The sequence below is a fragment of the Callithrix jacchus genome, chromosome 13, assembly GCF_049354715.1.
Source record: "Callithrix jacchus isolate 240 chromosome 13, calJac240_pri, whole genome shotgun sequence".
NCBI classification, from domain to species: Eukaryota; Metazoa; Chordata; class Mammalia; order Primates; family Cebidae; genus Callithrix; species Callithrix jacchus.
In genome coordinates, this window is record NC_133514.1 from 40620321 (window position 1) to 40637941 (window position 17621).

General features: G+C 36.5%; 1 protein-coding gene and 1 long non-coding RNA gene across 4 annotated transcripts in view; one reads left to right on the top strand and one right to left on the bottom strand.

Moving 5' to 3' along the window:
- Positions 1-17621, top strand: part of LOC144578968 (uncharacterized) — a 50488-nt gene that overhangs the window by 23112 nt on the left and 9755 nt on the right. The gene's annotated exons all lie outside the window — the stretch shown is intronic.
- Positions 1-17621, bottom strand: part of ADAM2 (ADAM metallopeptidase domain 2) — a 75137-nt gene that overhangs the window by 5960 nt on the left and 51556 nt on the right. For all 3 annotated transcript variants that reach the window (XM_078347535.1, XM_054243878.2, XM_035270361.3), the window contains 6 exons: positions 16536-16634; positions 16231-16426; positions 14449-14554; positions 8571-8754; positions 1511-1588; positions 1157-1289 (listed from right to left, as the gene is read on the bottom strand). In XM_078347535.1, the coding sequence (XP_078203661.1) occupies positions 1157-1289; positions 1511-1588; positions 8571-8754; positions 14449-14554; positions 16231-16426; positions 16536-16634 (796 nt within the window). The remainder of the gene's footprint in view (positions 1-1156; positions 1290-1510; positions 1589-8570; positions 8755-14448; positions 14555-16230; positions 16427-16535; positions 16635-17621) is intronic.

Genomic DNA, 17621 nt, shown 5'->3' on the forward strand with positions numbered 1-17621 from the left:
AGAGAATGAGTTTTCCAGGAATGAGAATTACAAGCTAAGTATTCCAAAATACCTAGTTAGAGGCTGTAGGATGATCACGAGAGCCCTAGAATGTTAGTTCTGCATATTTTATTGGTCAATCATACCACTAAAACCAATCTGGCAAGGAGTGGTCCCCCTTGCTCACCAGCATGTGTGTGCATAAATAGGACCAAATAATTGCAGCCAACGGGAAGATAAGCTAATTGTTGCTGGTAAAATAGAAATAGCTTGAAAATACATTAATTAGAAAGTTTTAAACTCATCCATCTACTACTATATAACATGAAATATAATATTTCCAGATACTGGAATTAATGTAGAAAGTACTTATGACTCAAAATCAGAAAAAACGGCTCTGATTGTGTGTGAATTTAGGTTTCTATACCAAAGAAATCTCCTGGCCCTAAGCATTATTGGATATGCCAGTTAACTTCCAGCTTTCTCTAAAATTCATCTATCTAGCTTTTCCTGCTGTGATCAATATTACAGGGAACCACACTGCCCAAACTCCTTGACCTGCTGTCTTCCAGCCAGGTTTCATCACTGGGAATCGCTGAGTAAAATTTGGAGGATTCACAGAGTAAAAATAGCTCTGATATTACTCCACCTTCCTCTCCAGCATCGCCAACAGTGCCTGTATATTCTGTACGCCTCCAGCTCATGCTTAACAGTAACTCTCCCTGTGGTTTCAATCCTGCGATACATCCCTGCCTCGTTATGCAACATACTAAATCCCCAGATTCTGATTCCAGTAATACCACCTCTTTTTATTGTCCCTCCAGTCCCCAAAATTGGTAATCATTTTCTGGGTTTCCTCACCTGTCTCTGATTAGCTTTTCATCTATGCAATTAAGGGTTACCAGACGCCTCACACACCACATTCTTTCTGTTGGAAAGACTAAAGTGATTTCTGTCTCTATGCCTGGGCCCTGACTGATATGTTCATAACATATGCTACATATGTTGTCATATATTACTCTCTGGAGACAGAAGTAAAACATACACGTTCATATGCAATTTAATGTCCAAACATAGTCTAGATATAAATTGGTAGACAAAATATTATTCGTGTTACTAAATTAAATCAATTCAAATTATGTTTTAATTATATTTCCAATTTATTATTAATACTTACGAGGGAGATTGGTTGGTGCAGGTGGAAAATTGCCACTGTCAATACTCCCACCGGGCCAGAAATCTGATTGAGCGATGCAATCTGGAGGTAAATATGAAGGACCACAGTGACAGTGCTTTTTGTTATTGCATACCTAAAAGCAAGAGAAATATCGCCTTCTAAGATAAGCCTCTAGATGTGTATGTGTTCAGGTAGAATTATCAAATAATGTGTGTGTCAGATAAGGCCAGTTTTCCTTCGTGCAGGGTGTGTGTGTGTGTGTGTGTGTGTGTGTGTGTGTGTGTAGCAATGCATTTAGTTTCCTAAAATGAAGTTCAATGATTTCTATTTTTGCCTCAAAGTAGCGCTACTTACACCTTTATTGTTGCATTTTTGTTTAGTACAATCATAACCCAAGTATGAAGAACTCACACATCTTTGATTCCTGCAAACCTAAAAAGGATGAACAAAAATTAGTTATTCAACATGCCACCTAGATTTGCCATTTAATTAAGAGCATTCCATGCCATGCTAATAAAAAGGGCACTGATTAGCAGCAAGCATTGCTATACTAACAATGAATAATTCATGTATTGAGCTACTATGTTTCCAGCACTAGATGAGACTCTGATTATCTGCATGTAAACAGAGTAAACAAAGCAATAACAGCTTCTTCCCTGCTCAAACTGGGATAGCAGGTACAGATATGAAGGGAGGAAAACACAAATAAGTATGTAATGAATGCTGTAGTGAAAAAATTGATTTATGAAAGTATAAAATCCAGGAAATGTGTCTAATATTTGAGAATAGTAAAACCTTCTCATTGAGCCCCAATGATAGATGGGATTTAACTGGTATCGAAATAGAAGACAGAGTATTATAAAAGACAAATAATATTTAAAATGACTCTACCATGGAATACTGTATTGAACCTTTGAGAAACATAAAGGGCAGTGTGACCATTCAGTCATTCATTAAATAAATATTTGAGTCCTACAGATGTACGTGGTTCCAAGGGAATCATCAGTGAACGCAAATGTCATCTTGTTCATACCATAAAAAAGGAGAGAGAAACAAACAAAAAACTAGATATTATGTGAGAGAAGATACTATTGGCAAGATTGTGTAGAATCTTATATTCTTCATGAACAAGTTGGCCAAATACAGCAATTTGCAGTATTTACATGTTGGAAGAAGGAAAGCTGATAAAAGTAGGTTTTGGAAAAAAGAATGGAAATAGCAATAGCTGAGAGATACAAAGTTAGAATTCCATTTCTGTGGTCCACAAAAATGATAACCAAACGGTGAAACTGAGTGGTAATGGGATGGAAACCAGTAGATGTATTGTATTTGAGACAGAAATTTAAACCAGCTGAGTTGGAGCAATATACATAGTAGAAAGAGAGGAGTGAATGATACCAAGGATTCTGACTTGTTTAATTCTCTTGCTGGCGGGTAAATCAACTGAGAATAGGAAAGTTAAGCACAAAGACAAAGATTTGGTAATTATTTTCAGAGATCTCTTTCAATCTATATCAAATAATACTATGTTACAAAAGAACAAAAAATGTTTAATGCACTCACACAAACAAAGCAACTAATGATAAGCCCAAGAACAAATAATTGGAAATATTTTTTATTTTAAACGTTTGCTAGAGAATATTGGCAATATTTTGGAATTTTTTCCTCTTATAATTTAGGAGTAAGGTCATATTACATTGTTGGTTTTGATTTGCATTTCGCTGTTAAGTAGTAATGTTGAACATTTTTAACGTATGTTTATTATCATTTTTATGTCTTCTTTTGAGAATTGTCTATTCACGTCATTAGCCATCCTTTTGATAGGGTTTTTTTTTCTTGCTGATTTGTTTGAGTTCCTGTTAGATTCTAGATATTGGTCCATTTTTGGATGCATAGTTCGCAAAGGTTTTCTCCCATTCTGTGGGTTGTCTGTTTACTCTGTCAATTATTTCTTTTGCCGTTCAGAAGTTTTTAGTTTAATTAAGCCCCTTCTGTTTATCTGTGTTTTGCTGCGTTTGCTTGTAGATTCTGGTCAGGAAGTCTTTGCCTAAGCCAGTGTTTAGAAGGGTTTTGCTGATGTTATCTCAGAAAATTTGTATGGTTTCAGGTGTTAGATTTTAGTCTTTATCCATCTCAAGTTAATTTTTGTATAAGGTGAGAGATGAGAATCCAGTTTCATTTTTCTATATGTGGCTTGACAATTATCCCAGCACCATTTGTTGAATACGGCGTCTTTTCCTCACTTTATATTTTTGTCTTCTTTGTCGAAAATCAGTTGGCTGTAAGTATTTGGCTTTATATCTGAGTTCTGTATTCTGTTCCATTGGTCTCTGCTATTTTTATGCCAGTGCCATGCTGGTTTTTTGTTTGTTTTCTAAAAATATACACTAGCTTCTACATTGAGTACACAACCATGCTGTTTTTCTTTAGTATAGTTTGAAGTGGGGTAGCATGATGCCTAGAGGTTTGTTCTTTTTGCTTAGTCTTGCTTTGGCTATGCGGGCTCTTTTTTTGGTTCCATATGAATTTTAGGATTGTTTTATCTAGTTCTGTGAAGAATGATAATTTAATTTGGATGGGAATTGCATTGAGTTTGTAGATTTCTCTTGGCTCTATGGTTATTTTCATAATACTGATCCTACCCATCCACGAACATGGGATATATTTCTGTTTTTTGTGCTGTCTGTATTTCTTTCAGCAGTGTTTTGTAGTTTTCCTTGTAGAGGTCTTTCACCTCCTTGGTTAGGTATACTTCAAAGTATTTTATTTTATTTTCCTTTCCTTTTTTTGCATCTATTATAAAAGGGTTTGATTTCTGAATTTGATTCTCAGCATGGTTGCTGTTGGCAATATAGCAGTTCTACTGATTTGTGTACATTGATTTTGTATGCTGAAACATGACTGAATTCATGTGTCAGTTCTGGGAGCTTTTTGGATGACTCTTTGACACTGTCAGGGTATGTAATCATGTCATCAGAGAACAGTGACACCTTGACTTCCTCCTTTCCAATTTGGTTGCCCTTTGTTGGTCAGGTGAGTCTCTTGAAGGCCGCAGACATTTGGTGGGCGAATTCTTATCAATTCTGCCATTCTGTATCTGTTAAGTGGAGCATTTAGGACATTCACATTCAATGTTAGTATTGAGATGTGAGGTACTATTCTGTTCATCATGCTATCTGTTGCCTGAATATCTTGTTGTTTTGTTGTGTGTGTGTGTGGTGTGTGTTTTATAGGTCCTGTGAAATTTATGCTTTAAGGAGGTACCATTTGGCATATTTCAAGACTTAGAGCTTCTTTTGGCAGTTCTTGTTGTGCTGGCTTGGTAGTGGTGAATTCTCTCAGCATTTCTTTGTGTGAGAAAGACCATATTTTTCCTTTACTTATGAAGCTTTTTCTATCTGGATTGTCATATATCAAGACTTAAACAGCTTCTTTTGGCAGTTATTGTAGTGTTTGTTGGCTTGGTAGTGATAAATTCTCTCAGTATTTCTTTGTCTGGGAAAGACCATATATTTCCTTTACTTGTGAAGCTTTGTTTAGCTGGATATAAAATTCTTGGCTGATAATTGTTTTGTTTAAGAAAGCTAAAGACAGGACTCCAATCCCTTCCAGCTTGAAGTGTTTCTGCTGAGAACTTTGCTGTTGATCTGAAAAGTTTTTCTTTATAAAGAAAATGTAATATGATACTTTTGTCTCACAGTTCTTAAGATTCTATTTTTTATCTTGCCTTAACATAACCTGATGACTGTATGCCTAGGTGATGACCTTTTTGTGATAAATTTCTCAGGTGTTCTTTAACCTTCTTGCATTAAGATGTCTCGATTTCTATCAAGGCCAGGGAAGATTTCTTCTGTTATTCCCTCAAATATGTTTTCCAAACCTTTAGATTTCTCTTCTTCGATGGGAACATTACTTATCCTTAGGTTTGGTTGATTAACATAATCACAAACTTCTTGGAGGCTTTAAAAAATTTTTTTTCCTTGTCTTTGTCAGATTAGGTTACATTGAAAGCCTTGTCTTTCAGCTCTGAAGTTCTTCTACTTGTTCGATTTTACTGTTGAAACTTCCTGGAGTATTTTGCATTACTTTAAGTGTGTCTTTTATTTCCAGAAATGGGGATTGTTTTTCATTTGTGTTGTTTATTTCTCTGGGGATTTTTTCATTTATATTCTATATCATTTTATAAATTTATTTAAGTTGGTATGTGCCTTTCTCTGGTGTCTCCTTTACTAGCTTAATAATTGAACTTCTAAATTTCTTTTCTGACAATTCAGAGATTTCTTCTTGCTTTGGATTCATTTCTGATGAGCTAGTGTGATCTTTTGGGGGTGTTAAATAACCTTATTTTGTCACATTACCAGAATTGTTCTTCAGGTTCCTTCTCATTGGGTAGACTATGTCAAAGGAAAGATCTGGGAATCAAGGGCTACTGTTCAGACTCTTTTGTCCCACAGAATGCTCCTTTGATTGGTGCTCTTCCTCTTCCCCTAGGGGTGGGACTTTTTGAGAGCTGGACTGCAGTGACTTATTTTTCTTTTGTGTCTTGCCACCCAGTGGAGCTACTAGGCCCTGGGCTGTTACTGAATGTGTCTACAAAAAGTCCTGTGATGTGATCCATCTTCAGCTCTCTCAGCCATGGATACCAGCATGTTCTCTGGTGGAGGCAGCAGGGGAGTGAAGCAGACTCTGAGGGATCTGGGTTGTAACTGTGTTTATTGTGCTGGTTTTCTCAAATGCTGGTTGTGCTGGCAATAAAGTTGTCACGCGGACAGACTCAGGACCTCTTGTTAGCCAGGATGTTACTTACAGGCGTTGGAATAACTGTTTTCTTCTTTCTTGGAATAGAGTTGCTCTTTTACAAGTTATTGCAAATATTTGAGTTGGTTGGCCTCCAGCCAGGAGGTGGTGCTTTCAAGAGAGCATCAGTAGTATAGGGAGAATACTAGCCTTCCTTAGGGTCATCTGGATAAGTATTCGGATTTCTTAGTTCATGGTGGGGCCATAGAGCTCCCAAGAGATTATGTATTTTACCATCAGGGCAGGTGGAGAAAGACCCTCAGGTGGGAACAGGGTTAGGTGTGTCAGAGCTCAGACTGTCCTTGGGTGGAGCTTTCTGTGGCCCTGTGAGGGATGGGCGTGTGATTCTCAGGCCAATGGAGTTATATTTCCTGGGGGATTATGGCTGCCTATGCTGCCTTGTACAAGTCACCAGGGAAGTGGGGGGAAGCCAGCAGTGAAGGGCCTCACTCAGCTTTCCACTCAGCCAGAAAAGCCAGTCCTCCCACTGGCTTTACCAAGTTTACATCCAGGCAGCGGTGTGCAGGGCTGAAATCTTTCCCCAGGCTATAAGCCTGGGCAATCAACGTGCAGCTAATTTGATCACTGTTTGCTAATAGATAACAATAGATGATATAGATGAAGGCAAAGTTTTGTGGTCACCACTTGGATAACACCTTCCCAAAATCTCTACCCTGCCGTGGAACAGAAACGTCTGTGACAATATTATGTATTGCATTTTTATGATAAACGGTAGCATGTTTTAAAGCTGCTGAAGTAGATGTCTACTTGATGGGACATCACCTTTGTCATGAACACTGTGGCAGGAGACTGCCCGTCATACATCCTTCATCCTGTTTACTGATTGTGGTGTGCACCCATTATTCCTTTAACTTCTCCCAATCATCCATTTTGAAATGTGGATATATCTGGAGTTCCAATCAACCATTTTGAAGGCCATATGAAAGAGGATCACAGTATAAGATCGATAGCTAAAAACCGGACTGAGTCTGGATCATTGATGCCATAATGGCACCCAGGAACTGCTCTGGATGGGCAACCTCCAAAATTACTTTGCACTATGGAAAAAAAATTAACTACCAACTATCTAAGCCACTCTTGCTGCTTCCTGTTTCCTGTGCAATTCCTACCTCACATAGCATATTTTAGGCTGTTTAGAAACAATGGAGAATTTAAAATTTAAGATAGTCTTGGGAATCAATTTGGTACAAAATTTTCAAAGTAAATTTAATGAAAGCAAATGTGTTACAAAATTTTTGAAGTTACTTGCATTTTGTGTGAGAATTTGGAATGCCAGTTTTTTCATTTGTAAATACTCTTACCTTCTAATTTTCTAAATGAATATTAGTAAAGTTAGGTTACAACAAAAGTACAATTTGTATGGCAAATACTTCAATTATCAAATAAATATATTTTAAATATGTACACATTCACAGTGACATGCAATTAAGATGTGAAAATACTAATAGGTTTTATTTATACTTGGTTACAACCAAAATATGGACATTTTTGGTTTACTCTTCATTCACAAAGAATATCTTCTGCTCCAAAGTCAAATATAGTTTTCTTTTCCCTGTTTTCTTCAATAAGGGATTTATTGTATTCTGTTACTTATTAAGCCAGAGAGGCTTTATAATTAAACATGAGATTAATTTGAGCTTGCACCTCCTTGTGTATATATATGTGTTTATATACAAGTATTTCATATTTTATTTAATTAAAAAATCTAGAAAGGCAAAAACTGTTGATATGTATGCATAGGTACCATATTGAATGCAAAATAGGAAAGATAGATATGTAGATAGATAAATACTCTACAACTTTATGTGTGTGTGTGTCTATAAAAAATTGATGGGAGATTCGTAAAAATGAAAAGAGTAATTCTATCTCAGATATGCAAATTGGATTGATTTTGCTTTATTCTGTGAATTTGATTATTATTTTCATCGGGCATATATTATTTTACAATAGGCATATATTATTTTAATGGCTATTTAAAAATAATTACATCAAAAGATAGTTTATGACATTAGATGTATTCTGTGTCATATGAGATAATTTAATAAAATACAGTGAATGAACAATGTGGTTTTCAATTCAGTAAATATACATAATTTCAATGAAAAAAGTACTAAATAACCAATGAAACAGTCATAGCAATGGCATATATGCATGAGTATAAGTATTATTTTTAAAGCTTTTTTCGATTTTCTGTATTGAATCTACACTTAAATTCTGAGAGAAAAATACGAATTATGTATCACTTAAGAACAGAGTCTACACCAGGTGCAATGGCTCACACCTGTAATCCCAACACTTTGGGAGGCTGAGGTGGGCAGAAAACCTGAGGCCAGGAGTTTGAGACTAGCCTGGCCAACATGGTGAAACCAGTCTCTACTAAAAATACAAAAATTAGCTGGGCATGGTGGAACCACCTGTTATGCTGGCTACTCAAGAGACTGAGGTAAGAGAATCACTTGAACCTGGAAGGCGGAGGTTTCCATGAGAAGAGACCATAGCACTGCACTCCCGCTGGGGCAACAGAGTGAGACTCCATCTCAACAAAGAGCAGAGTCTAAAATATTGGGAAATTATTTAGGAATGAAAAACTACCTACCTTATTTGAACCACAAGAAGTTCCATCTTTTATCCACATCTTTTGGCGGTCGGCATGATTACTGGAAAATTCCACAGCAACGCAGAGATGTCCACTTATGTTGGCATAAATAGTAGTGGCTCTTGGAATTTGTAGTAAAAATTTCCCTACATATTTACATATTAATTTTCCACACTGCAGATTTCTATAATTTATCCATAAATAAAAATCATTAATTTTAATTTAGAGAAATACAAGAATATTATTTATAAAACAGATAGATTTAAATAAAGTATTCAAGCTTTGCAAAGGATATATGCAATTCATTTTAAAACACCAAAATAAATAAAGGCCTTGCCTAAATTGTCAATCACAACTGAACATTTTAGTTATTATGAACTAAGGTTGGTGCAAAAATAATAGTGGGTTTTGCCACTCTTTCAATGGCAAAAACCATAATTACTTTTGGATCAACCTAATATTTCCTGGCCAGCCTGACAACTTTTTGTCATTTCTTCACTTTTCTTTGAAACTGAAACAAAATCAAACGCAAGCTAAACATGAATTTAACATCTGTTCACCTTTTGAGTGCTTTTAAATGAAAATTTCAAGGTCGCTCACATTAATTAACAAAAATAATCACCAATTAATACTGTAGTTTTATCACTATGTATGTCACATAAGGTACTATGTCCTATAGATTAATGTGAGCATTTGCCTACAGTACATGCTACAAACTGTAAGATTTTTATTTGGCCCATGCATCTTGTTTGGAATCTTAAATGCTACCACATGACCATTGCTACATCAGAAGGTTCAGGAAACCATGCAGGCAGAGAGACTAACCTTAGGACAACTATGTATGTTGAGATAGACAACAGATGTTGTCTAAATAGCCTCCTAATTATCAAAATCTCAGCAGTGATGAAAATATAGATGTCTTGGAGCAATTTTCTATGGCCTGAACTTTTCTCCCTTAGGCCAAAAGAAGAAAACGAAAATGGGCAAACCAGCCCCTGAAGTGGCCAGGTGTCTCAGGCAAGGGCTTGGAGTTGATAAAAGCTGTTCCGCACTCATAGTGCACACGTGTTAAATGTTAAGTAATTTCTTTTTCTTTTTTTTTTTTTTTTTTTTTGAGAGGGAGTTTCACTCTTGTTGCCCAGGCTGGAGTACAATGGCATGATCTTGACTCACTGCAACCTCCGCCTCCTGGGTTCAAGCGATTTTCCCATCTCAGCCCCCAGAATAGCTGGGATTACAGGCGCCCACCACCACACCTGGCTAATTTTTGTAGTTGTTAGTAGAGATGGGGGTTTCACCATCTTGGCCAGGCTGGTCCTGAACTCCTGACCTCAAGTGACCCATCCGTCTCAGCCTCCCAATGTGCTGGGATTACAGGGGTGAGCCACTGTGACTGGCCTAACAGTAAGTAATTTCATAGAACATCAACTTTAGGCAAAGCCATTCTGTGATCATGAAAGATTAAGAGAAAAAGTAAGTTCACTCCATAGATCATGTCTGAACACAGAGGAGAAACATAAACATTGTCCAAACCACAAATTTACTGTACATTCTCATGATTTGACTAATAGGTGTGACTTGCCTCATTAGCAATTCCAGCTTTGGCTTCACTTTAGCCTTCCCTCTTCATATATGAGATTTATTAAGATACACGGTCATGTGCATCTTACTACAATATGTCTCTTACTATATCTTACTACAATGTAGCTCTACTTAAAAACATCTAATTTAGAGCAAAGATCCAATTCCTGAAAGCTTTTTTAAAATCACTTAACACAAGTCCAAATCTCTAAACTGGCATGTTTCACAATTTCTTATAATGTGCATTTTTACCACTCAACATGTAGAAAATTCCCACTTGTTCTACTACAGCTGCCTTCGTGGTGGTCTTTGGCTGGAGGGCATTGTAGTAAGGTAGAACTGTAATCTGAAGACCACCTGCTTAATACTTGGAAGACGCTGGAATGTAACTAGAAAGGGAAGAACTATATAACTGAGCTTTAAGAATGGGAACTGCAGCACAAGATGTTCTGTAGATGGGCTTTGTTTAATAATTTATGAAAGCACATCCAAGATTGAAGATTCTTAGCTAGAACAATCCAAGGACAGAATTAAAATATGAGCCTAATATCAATTAGATGATTGGAAACGTAGACTGAGAACTAAAATCTGAATATAAATTTCAGATTTATACTCAGCCTAAAACCTGGATGACTGCTGAACTAATCTCTTCCATTCCAAAATTCTAGCCTTCAGAAAAGCAAAAGTGAATGCAATTTCTATTATGTATTAGTCATATTATATATATAAAGTTTAAAAATATGCTAAGCATACAAAGAAAAAGTAAAATATAACAAACAGAGAGGGTAAATAAATCACTGGATACTAACACCAATACTATCCAGACATTGCATTCAGCAGAGAAGCCCTTTAACACAGGTAACATAAAAGGCATCAAAGATGAAAGGAAAATAGAGTTATACTAGCTAGAAGCTTTCCTTTAGTCAGTATATGCTTTAGCAATTATAAAGCAAATGTCTGTGCATGTGGAACTTGAGTATATGAGAAAGCAACTTGTATTTCTAAGATGTACTTTATGACACTTAATTGGAATTAGAATTATCACTAAGTTGTCTTAAATGCAGAGATTTAAATAAATGAATATGTGATACATGTATGTGTATATATGAAATGCATGTCCTAGCGCCGTTGACTGATAGGCCTGAGAGGTAATGAGAAACAGCAGACGGGCACACAGCTTGTGCTTAAGTATTTATTTTCAAATACCATCTTCTAAGAAAAGGAACCGAGGCTCCTTGGATAAATAGCTGAATCCAGAGCAGAAGCAGAAGAAGTACCATGCAGCCTATGACATCTTTCCTTGTGCTAGAAAAAGTTGGAAGTTATTAAAAAGTCATACAGACTTTTGAAAAGGACACATTAACAAACTCAAAGGGATTCCCAATAGTCAAAATTAAGACAATTTGAGAAAGTATCAAAATAAATAATGATAGTAATGTATTCTATCCTATTGAATAAAATAATAATTACTGTGTCTGAACTGACATACATAAATATATAGATAAGTAAATAAAAATAGAGAGTGAATTCTTCTCCCTACATTTCTGACTAATAAAGGCAAAGTCAATTATACAATTAGAAAATCACCAATGGATTTTAAAACTAGTTAGTGAAAGTTTGAGGAGAAACAGAATATGCCCAGAGCCTCAGTATAACTCCTTCAAAATTACACAGTAAACACAAAAGGGAAAAAAAAATAATTTCACAGTTGAAAGACTTAAAGAATAATTACTTTATCAAAACATTTAACCTAAAATGTCTAATGCTGAAAAGAAAATGGCATGTACCTTGAAAAAAATCAAGGACACAACAATATCACTTCAGTGACAAACATGCCAAAATGCAATAACTTATATATAATCTTGAAAAATATCAAAGAAACCTAAATTGTGGGAAAATTCTACGAATTACTTAACCAGTATTATTAAAAAACAAACAAACAAAACAAACAAAAAAATTAATAAAAAGTAACACAACTAAAAAGAAAAAAAATTTCAAACTAAACAACTCTAAAAAATACATTATGAGAGGCCAGTCCCAGTGGCTCACGCCTGTAATCCCAGTATTTGGGGAGGCCGAGGTGGGAGATTGAGATCAGCCTGGCCAACATGGCAAAACCCTGTCTCTACTAAAAATACAAAAAATTAGCCGGGCATGGTAGCAAGCGCCTGTAATCCCAGCTACTCGGGACACTGAGGCAGGAGAATGGCTTGAGTCCAGGAGGCTGAGGTTGCCGTGAGCCGAGATCGCTCCATTGCACTCCAGTCTGGGTGAACGGGAGCGAAGCTCACACACACACACACACACACACACACACACTGAGTAAACACGAATATCTGACACTGGGCTTGTTCCTGAACAAGAAAAATAGCCTAGGCCGGGCGCGGTGGCTCACGCCTATAATCCCAGCACTTTGGGAGGCCGAGGCGGATGGATCACAAGGTCAAGAGATCGAGACCAGCCTGGTCAACAAGGTAAAAACTCCATCTCTACTAAAAATACAAAAATTTGCTGGGCATGGTGGTGCACGCCTATAGTCCCAGCTACTCGGGAGGCTGAGGCAGGAGAATTGCTTGAACCCAGGAAGCGGAGGTTGCCGTGGGCCGAGATCCTGCCATTGCACTCCAGCCTGGGTAACGAGCGAAACGCCGTCTCAAAAAAAAAAAAAAAAAAAGCCTAAAATTACTCTATTTAAACAATGAATGAAATTCTAATATGAGTCATGTTTGATAGCTATAATAACTTATGTAAGAAAACATCTTCATTTTCAAGATAAATTGAGGATTTATTGAGGAATAAATACACTGATTTATTAAGGAATAAACAAGCACAGTCTTCAATTTTCACTCAAAAAGTTCAGAAAAAATAATTATGAAGAGAGGAGAGAAGAGTTAGAATAATAGAAGGTCAAGCAATGAGGAAAGAAACAATCTGCACACCTAAGCAAAGGGTGTAAGGGAATTCCTTGTACTATTCATGGAAGCGAGAACGTTTGTTACAGAAGTTTTTTTTTTGTTTTGTTTTGTTTTGGAGACGGAGTTTCGTGCTTGTTACCCAGGCTGGAGTGCAATGGCGCGATCTCGGCTCACCGCAACCTCTGCCTCCTGGGTTCAGGCAATTCTCCTGCCTCAGCCTCCTGAGTAGCTGGGATTACAGGCGTGCACCACCATGCCCAGCTAATTTTTTGTATATTTTTTTAATAGAGACGGGGTTTCACCATGTTGACCAGGATGGTCTCGATCTCTTGACCTTGTGATCCACCCACCTTGGCCTCCCAAAGTGCTGGGATTACAGGCTTGAGCCACCGCGCCCGGCCCTGTTACAGAAGTTTTACTTTACCTTTGAAATAAATCAACATAAAATTTTAGGAAATAGAAATGGGTTTCTGCAACATTCTAGTTCTAATGTATTTATTTTTTCAGTTTTGAGATGGAGTCTTGCTCTGTCGCCCAGGTTGGAGTTCAGTGATCCGATCTCAGCTCACTGCATCCTCAGCCTCCCCGGTTCAAGCAATTTTCCCACCTCAACCTCCCGAGTAGCTGGGATTACAGGCACCTGCCATAATGCCTGTGCCATCATGTCTGGCTAATTTTTGTATTTTTAGGATTTTCCCATGTTGCTAGCTTGTCTCTAACTCCTATCAGGGGATCCAGCCACCCAAAGTGCTGAAATTACAGGCCTGAGCCACCCTGGCCGGCCTTCTAGTTCTAATGTATTTAATAATAGTAACTGCTAATAGTTAACACTTTATAGTACATACTGTGTATCAGTTACCAGTCAAGTGTTTTTCATAGAGTGTCTATGTTTCCCATTGGCACCAAACCAGTGATGTGTTATTCATGTGCATATTTTGCATATAAAAAAACTGAAATACATGCCTAAGGTCACAAGAGTGGGGTTGGGATTTAAAACCAAAATGTCTGACTGTAGAGCACACGTTCTTAAATACCACACTTTGCTTCTTAAATAGTAAAAATTCATGTATTTTCACTTTACTACTAAGGGGATTGTCATCCATTGTGAAAAATAAAGTAACAGCGTGCATAATAAAAATAATTACTGATGGGTAATTAATGTACCTGTATGAAAATTAAACACTTTGTGGAAAAGCACAAATGATAATTTGGGTATAGGAGAGAATAAATACAGACTTCTTTGTCTATGATATTTATAATTTGAATAAACAGGGTCTTTATGTTCAGGGGATATTTTGCTTACACATAATCTTAATTATTTGATGTTATTTTCAAAATAAGATGATACGTAGAGGTTCTAAGATTAATTTCTGAAAACATACTCAGCTCCACACTGTGTGTATCTTGAATCAACTTCACCACAGTTTCCAGATACGTCAGTCTTTGAATTAAGGTGAGAATAACATTCTGCAGGACCAAACTCTACTTCTGAAAATAAAAAGGTGTGGTTATCATATTAAACACATAGTAATTAAAAATAAGTAACAAATACATTTAAAATTCTGAAATGGATTAAGATACTCATTGTACAAAGTAAGATCATAATATAACATTCAAAATAAAAATAGATTTAAGATCATACAAAACCACTTCAATGCAATGTTTAACAATTGAAAGGACTCCTGTCTACTATCCATAGACATATCCTAGACATACTCAGAGCTAACCATTGTGTTGCTTAACCTGTAGTTAAGTAATTTAAGTATTTTAATCTAATTAAAATGTATTTTAATTTAAGTAAGTTTTTATAATAAGTCAATATCTGTTAATATGTAGGAAACATTTTACACATAATTGACTTCTTTGTTGATAAACAGTTTTAGCATGAAGGTATTTTCAAGTCAAACCACTAACCAATTATCTTATGTTTTACATGATAATTTCCCCAGACCAGAGATATATTGGAGTCACAATTGATTCATTCACCCTCCCATCATTCAACCTATATGCATAATCTGCATCATTTTAATTCTCATAAGATTCAACCTACTTAAAAAGCAGTTTATTTCTGATAACCTCCATCTGCTCTGCTTGATGGACTTAGTCAAAAATCTTTGACAGGGAGACTTAACTACGGCATAAGAACGCAGCAGTACAAGGCTCGCTGCCAGGGTGGACAGACTCAGAGCCCAGCTACAACCCACAGATGCAGCAGTGAGCTGAAAAGTAACAGAGGTCATCTGCAAGCTCGTTATGGGTAAGCAGTCAACATTGTAACCTTGGCTAGGGTAGCAAGTCATTGCTGGTAGATGAAAAAATAGGCCAAAACAAAGAACTAAAGCCAAAATCTACAGCTCAAAGTGAACTTTAGTTATCCGGGAGAAACTGCTGAAAGGCGGTGTGATGATACGTTTTATGCATCAACTTGGTTAGACTATAGTACCAAGTTATTCAGTTAAACACTAATCTAGGCATTGTTCTGTAGGTATTTTGTAGGTGTGATGAAGTCTATAATAAGTTTATTTTAAGAAATATGATCTTAGATAACGTGAATGGGCCGGATTCAATTATTAATAGTTTAAAGACCTTGAAAGCAGGCTTCCTTGAAAAAGAAAAGAGACTCTGCCTGTTTACTTCAGCTTCAATTTATGCCCAAAATTTCTATTTTGCCCTTTTAATTGTCTTGCCCTATAGATTTCAGACTTGCCTAGCCAGCCCCACAATCTCATTTGCCAATTATTTGCATAGATGTACATTTCTTTCTTGAGATGGAGTCTCAGTCTGTCTCTCAGGCTGGAGTGCAGTGACGTGATCTCAGCTCACTGCAACCTCAGCCTCCTAAGTAGCTGAGATTACAGGGATGCACCACCACACTCGGATAATTTTTTGTATTTTTAGTAGAGACAGGGTTTCTCCAGGTCGGCCAGGCTGATGTTGAACGCCTGACCTCAGGTGATCTGCCTGCCTCGGCCTCACAAAGTGCAGGATTACACGCTTGAACCACCACGCCTGGCCATATTCTTCTCTTTCAAGAATTATTTAGAATATTTAAACTAAACATGACATTTTAAAAGTCGCAAACATTGTTGGGCATGTATCAGCGTCTATTTCTGTTAAGTTTCCAGAAAAAACACATATATAAGAAATAAAATGATAATAAATACCGTGGCCAAATAAGTCTGTACATTGTTTATCCCCATTCACACAAACTCCATTTATACAGATCCATTGATTCATTCCACAGGGATGCCCAGTCTGAACATAGTGGTTTTCTGGACATGACGCAGATGATCCATTGCAATATTCAGGGAGGTCACATTCGTCAAAGGCAGGCCTGCATACTCTTCCTTTTGACAAAAACTGTTGGGATGAAGTAAATGATATTGAATTAAGCAGAATGTGAATACATAAGCATAATAATGATAATTGCTTATGTAGGCAATATTGAAATTTTTCAAAAAGCTCTTACTAGACAATTTTTGCAGCAAGGTCCTTCAGCACAATTTAAACCGGCTTTCAATCTACATGTGACACTATCACAGCATGTCGCTCCGATAAGGGTACAATTCTGTAAGGCAAATCAAATGCTCTAAACTATTCTCCAACTTTTATTCACATTGGACAGACGTTTTCATGATGGCAACATCATATGTAACATACACATGATGATGCTGAATTTACATGTTGGCAAAGAGAGAAATAAATAAAAGCTCTTACTCATTTCATTTCTTAACAGACATTTATTAATTACCTACTCATTGCCAGACCGTGTGTTGTTCACATTGCTAGAATAGGTTTGGTTACACTGATAAAAGGATTCTCCGAAGCCCTGGGGTCCACCATAGTCAAGTCATTAAGAAGAGCTCTGCCTCTTCTAGGCAAAGAGATAGTTAAATACATGACATAAAATAAAAAGAAATTATAATTTAAAAATTCTATTGTAGTGACTATGTCTTACTAGAGCCTTCTGAATCTATAATATTTTAACACGTTTCTGCATCTTATGGCATATATTGTTGATTTGTGTCACTTTTAATTCTTTAATTAAGGGCTGGGAAGTGATGTTACTTGTCAGCATACTGAAGTTTTCACCTTTATATCATTCACTCATATCTTACTATGCCTTGTTTTATGCTTTAGTTCATCTATGCCCAGTGAATATGCTTTTCAAACTTCTATTACTAGGGTTGATAAAAGCAATAGATAAGAAGAAGGCTTAAAGACAATGCATTCATTCATACACACAGACACACACACACAGATTTTTTAAATGTGCAGAAATTTAAAATAGGGTAAATTGGAAAAAGAAATGTGATAAATCACACAAAAATAAATCGTGGATTTAGTAGTCTTCATATGAGTTATAGCAAGATACTTACTTGGACGCACAGAGTAGTCAGTATTTTTTGCAGCTGTTCTAAGAATTCTCACTGTTACTGCTATCTACTGTAATTCTAGAGGGGAAAGTTTTATCTGAATGGTTTAAGCCTCAATTATATAACATTTAGAGAGCTTAGATACACTACTGTCCAACTGAAGAAATTTTCAAGAATGT